The 6,000-nt window shown below is 38.6% G+C and overlaps 1 protein-coding gene across 1 annotated transcript in view; it reads right to left on the reverse strand.

The window, feature by feature from the left end:
* Positions 1-5,541, reverse strand: part of LOC150079581 (endochitinase-like) — a 70,143-nt gene extending 64,602 nt beyond the window's left edge. Inside the window, exons 1-2 of the mRNA XM_090383124.1 lie at positions 5,415-5,541; positions 2,714-2,821 (exon numbers count right to left, since the gene is read on the reverse strand). Coding sequence (XP_090239250.1) covers positions 2,714-2,821; positions 5,415-5,541 — 235 coding nt within the window. The remainder of the gene's footprint in view (positions 1-2,713; positions 2,822-5,414) is intronic.
* Positions 5,542-6,000: the final 459 nt, after the last annotated feature.

A 6,000-nucleotide genomic window follows, 5' to 3' on the forward strand; every position in this document is an offset into this window, starting at 1 on the left:
TAATCGATCCTGTATAGGAATTTCTATGATTCTTCTAAATAGTATTTTTTTTATTATTTTGTTTTCGTTTTCGTTTTTCTTTTCTGATTTTTTAAATTTTTTTGTCTTTGTTTTTTACTTTTGAAATTTTTATTTAATAGTTATAAATAAATACTGAATAAATATTCTGATCTTTGACTTATTTCTGCAAATGAAAAAAGCGTAGGTAACTATTTGTAGCTAAGCGTTCCGGTACTATTTTTTTTAGCAATACACTTCTGTGCAAATGGCATCCTGTTAGATAAAAGCAGAAAGGCCAACGCCACCGTCAATAACCATCATGGCTTTTACAAAAAAGGAACGTGCTCTTAGTAAAGCTATCCTACCAGAATAATAGCAACGCTAATGCAGCACTACGTGAATATCGGAAACTTAAAGGTTTGAATAGAGGATCTTTGACGTTGTCAATGGAGCTTCGAAAACTAATAAAAATTTTGAAGCGACCGGGGAGTTAGGCGTAATTCCAGGCAGGGGACGACCACGTATCGCAAAGGATTAGTGGATGAAGTGGCGGTTGCAATGGTCAGAATGCGAAACACTACCAGTCAGTAGTGCCACAGGTGTCAAGAGACTTGTACGTAAAGTGCTTCGAATAATTTTACGCTGGTTCACGTACAAGATTCACGTAGTGCAAAAACTAAAGTCTTGTGATCAGCAACAAGGAATAGACTTTGCTCTACGATTTCTGGCTCGTATGGAACTTGACGATACATGGGCTCGAATGATCTTGTGGCCTGATGAGGCACATTTCACTCTTCAAGGGGGCTGTAAATGCACAAAACTGCCGAATATAGGGAACTTCTCGTCCATCTGCATGAAAGACCACTACAAAGTCCGTATGTTACAGTATGGTGTGGATTCACAGCTGCTAAGCCAGCAGAGTTTATAATCGGACCATTTTTCTTTGAAGAGTCTACACCTCATGCCAGCCGTAAAGTGTACGGTAACTAGTGCACGGTACTGCGCTCTTCTAAGAGATCACATTATTCCCACTATGCAAGAAACGCAATGCTTCGAGACCTCATGCAAGATGGTGCTCCTCCCCACGTTGGTCGACAAGTGAAGGAACTACTCCGTTCAGCATTCGGAAATGATCAATCGCATCATTTCTAGAGACTTTCCGCAGTTCTGGCCAGCCCGATCAGCAGATTTCAATCTCTGTGATTTCTGGCTAGGAGATACCTGAAAGACAGAGTTTACCGTGGCAGCATACAGACGCTTGTCGATTTGAAAGCAAGATTTAAACAACGTGTAGCCAACATCCCCAATGAGATGCTACGCGAAACTGTGTCGCACGCAGTCCTCCGTTTTCAGAATGTCATCTCAAGTGAAAGAAAGCACATAGAACAATATTTGTAGATTTCTAAGTTCTGTTATTAAAATCTATTCCTAAGTTAAGTACTCCATCTTATGTATACAGTGTCAATTTCTCCCCTGGTGGCGGGAATTTGAACTATTTTTTTCTTCTTCTACAAATCGCTTCCCCCTTACCCTAAATGACATACCCACCGATTTTCACAGTGCTCTCTCTAACCGTTTTGACACTAGGGTCGCCTGAATAGGGAAACTTATTTTATAAGCACCCGGTATATCTAAAAAATATATTTAAACAAGGCATAGGGAGGGAGAGATATTCACACTCTTCGTAATATAGCGAAGTTTGTCTGTCACCCAATCAACCTTGAGGGGTTAGTAGATATAAAATGTGTATTACATTAAAATATACAATAGAATATGCCCTTTAAAAATGAATATATCCCAAACAAATGATACGAATTAAACTCCAGCTTACTTGCACTATACGGCTAATACTAATACATCCGAACCCACGTTAGTCAGCTAGCTTTCCCACCATTTCCCACTCATTTAATTTGCTTTCCAGTAGATCTGACACTTTAAATGTAATTTCACTGATTACAGTTTTGACCATCACTTTAATCATGTAAATCAGTGTTTTGAATCCATTGCTTTTTATTTCATTACATTTTTCAATGATTTGTGAATAATATGGTATTTTAAATCGGGTATATGGTATTTTAAATGCATTAATTTTTGAGCATGAATTAATTTAGCATATTTCACTAAGGTTACCTTAAAAAAATATATATATATATCAGGATAGGTTTGACTTCGGATTACGAAAATGTTGTGCGATATAAATTTTTCTTCTTGCAAAACAAACAGTACCCTAATTAAGCCTTTCTTCAACAAATTCCCCAATGGACCTCGTCTATGATAGCCACATGTCCTAAGACTCCCATTGCATAGAAAATGAAGTTAAGAGATCAGTTTCATCTAATTTATCATAAAGAATTCTGTAAACGTTCAATGTTACATTTCTACGCCGAATCTAATTTTTAAATTACAACACCGGAGATCTTACGTTCCGATTTTTTTTTCTCACAATAATGACATCCCGTCACCACCAAATACGGAGGATGCGGAAAGGTCAGGGAATGACCACCGCATATTCCCGGAACAATATGGCCTTAGTTGCTAATGCTCCTAAAAAAAAACAAAAAAAAAAAAAAAAAAAAAACAAATAACAAAAATAATGACATGCTGCTTCATTTTGGCACTCAAAGTACGAGCTATAGCTCCTACTTTGAGTACAGCCAAATCTGTAACTGATAGGACACAAAAGAAATAGAACGTTTCTCATGACTATACATACCATACGGACGACTGAATCGAGGTTCAGCAGTATACGCAGTAGGAAGTGACAATACGAACAGGAACCAAATCATGGCAGCTAAATTGGTGGTGGAAGTTCTTGGAGAACCTGGAATAAAAAATTGGATTAATGCTTCCATCACTTTGCTTTATGCACTGCCAGACTACTTTATTAATACTATGGAGGCTATATGCAACAACCTATGCAAAATTAGGTAAATCGAAGGCATCACCTTGTGTGATGTTTGCAGGAAATCGCTTTGAAGCCGTGTAACTCAACTAATGCCCAACTGACTTCGCGAAATGGGGAATGAACAGGATCTCACGGACTTCCAAATAAAATTGATTATCTGTATGCATTTGGAAGATGGCTGCACTTGTTCAAAGACCAGTGTCATTCGTTTTTTTCATTCTGGCGGAAAACGAATGTTTTCCGCCAGACGCAACTACGACCGAAAATGTATGCTGTAGGTCTTGGACGTCTCCGGAGAGAGAGATTCTGTGCATTTAATGCGCTATCATCGCGTAAGATTTCTGACAACACCCTTCGGAAAATACGGCTGCGTTGGGGCCAAGAAAACAAAAGAATGGCACAGAAAGACCAGAGGCAAGTCATGCTCTACGATTCGTCCCAAAATGTGCTTCCCAGCACCGTTGTAAGACTGAATATACAGTATGCAGGAAACCACACAAGGCACTGAAACTAACTTGTGGTGTACCGACAACACAGGCTGCTGGAACTATCTAAAAATATACCACGAAAACATGACCCACACCCGTAATGGTGTAAGTCATATTTTCATTGTATATTTTTAGATGTTTAGTATATGTTTAGTTCCCTGCTCAATGGGGATGGCACCTTGAAACTCAAAACATATCTTAACAACGTTGCGGATCAGGTACACTCCACAACGTGCCTTCAAGATAATGCAACCATCCACTGAAAACCATCCAAGATAATGCAACCTTCAATATACTGCAACCATCAACCTTCAAGATAATGCAACCATCCACTACCAGAAAGAGCGGTTTAGGAACATAAGGAAGACTTTGGGCAGTTGCCATGGCCAGCCCAATTACCGATCTGATTCCATTAAACATCTATGGAATAAACTTGAGATGCATGTTCGTTAGCGCACCTCTCTGTTTACGCAAATTAAGGGGAGTTCTGTTAAGTAGATTGTCAAATATTCCTAGTGTCACTTTTCAACACATTGATGACTGCATTTCACGTCGTGTCGGAGCAGTGATACGGACCAACAGCATTCTGCGCGCTATTACTTTAGAATACTAATAAAGCGTCCAGGCAGTGTAAATTTGTGTAATTTGTAAGCTTGGTAGGTTTACGAAGGTATACATACACAAATTTTACACTGTTTTCAATTAATCATTGATTCTTGACAACGGAATTTCTGAACTTAAAGATGACACTGTGCATAAGTAGCTAACATTTCTTTAATAAGAATACGCGGTACGAGTCGCTGCGTGTAGTGAAGCAGCTCTCTAACATCGTGTGATAAACGCTCGATTTCTCACTTGGTTCAATTTCCATCACCGGTCGGAGTCGAAAAATCATTTCCTAACAGAATGGGAAAGAATTCTATAATTTTTTTTTTTTTCACATTGCGGCCGAGTGAGATCTCGGGCGTTCTCAGAAACTCGGGTTTTAATTCCACCGAAATGGAACAGTAATTACCCATTACACGCAATTTACTGACATGATGTATTAACGCCCTAAGCCCTTACTTCTCTCGATAACAAATCCTAAGCAAACCAACCTAATTCAACCCAACATCAACTTCCCTGTAAGGCTTTAGTGTTTCAATCGTTTACTGAAAGACCATTTGCGGGCTGCTGCTGCTGCTGGTACAAAATTACTTTTTTTTTTTTTTTTTTTTTCTGTTTATACTCCGGCACGACAACCAAGTCAGTAGAGTTTACAATAAATCGTCAATACAAATATTTATCGTATTTAGTAGTCACGGGCTTGAACCCCGGTACACTCAAGGAACGCGTGCTATGCACTCTCGCTCCTGACCACTGGGCTACGTCAGGCCTTGTTTTCATTAAACTTTTAATTCTTTTATTCTAAATTATATTTAGAATAAATGCCGAAGAAACTCAAGAACGTGAAGAGTTAGGGAAGAATTTCTCTAACTTGTATATTTTCTGTTCGATTAAAACGTTTGCGAGACGAAAAACCCAGGTTTTCTGGATAAAAATCTATGTTATTCTCACCTAAGATTGACGAATATAGTCGCTATGTGAATAAAAAAAAAAAATAAAAAGCTCAGGAAAACATCTCCATTTTCAATACAAATTGAACGCAGTCCTTTTTTTCCACACAGCATGGAAGAATAGTGAGACAATATGTAAGCAGATAAAATGTCGATTTTGTTGTACCGTGCAGCTGGAGCAAATAACTACTCTACCCGCTAAAATGCACTGCGGAGATACTTGTAGTAATGGATAATTCCGCGTAACTTTTTGTGCTTCAATTGTTGTATTTTGGAAAAAAGAGAGAACCTCATTACGTACTTGATTTCGTACTTTTCCAGCTTTTCATGCTCTAAACTGTAAACCTTTGTGTTTTTGTATTGTGGTCAATATTCGGTTGTTTGAATACTGACCAAAATACACCCACAATACCAAATCAACATTCTCCAATAATAAAACAAATCCACCATTTCAAAAAACCTTACCTCTTCTGTGAAAGCAAGTGCCTATCTTTGTAGCTGTTTGTTGAACAAGGGTAATCTGACCCGAGGTTGTGTCCAGACGATGAATATATGAACTGGTAACCTGCATTGCCACCTCTCCCGAAGTCATTTAACCGGTCCTTTCGCTTTTTTCTTTCCATCGTTCATTCCTCTCCAAACATCTGATTATGATGAGAGGGTTGGTGCCCTCTTGAAGGTCATAAAGCAAAGACATTGGAAAAGGATTTGGTCAAAACAAGGTAAGTGGTAGCATCCTGTGAAGAAGCCGCAGGAAAGAGTATGTATTGCGGTCCTGTTTTTACGTTTACCTATCATTAATGAGCGGCCAGTCTCTGGGGCAAACAACCCTCTTTCTTTCAGTGAACAGCCTGAGGATAACTCCGTTGGAGGGAAGAACTGGGTAAAAAAAAAAAAAAAAAACCTCTAAAAAAAAGTCTACTGTAACTTCATTCATGTAGAAAGCCTGTCTGCTGTTCCTACACTGGATAAAAGAAAAAATGGCGCGATATAAATTTCAGATGATGGAAAAGTGACAAAGCAGCTATGAAAAGAAAAAATGGCGCGATAT

The sequence above is a fragment of the Mastigoproctus giganteus genome, chromosome 10, assembly GCF_048544385.1.
Source record: "Mastigoproctus giganteus isolate SK-2022 chromosome 10, ASM4854438v1, whole genome shotgun sequence".
In the NCBI taxonomy this organism is placed as follows: Eukaryota; Metazoa; Arthropoda; class Arachnida; order Uropygi; family Thelyphonidae; genus Mastigoproctus; species Mastigoproctus giganteus.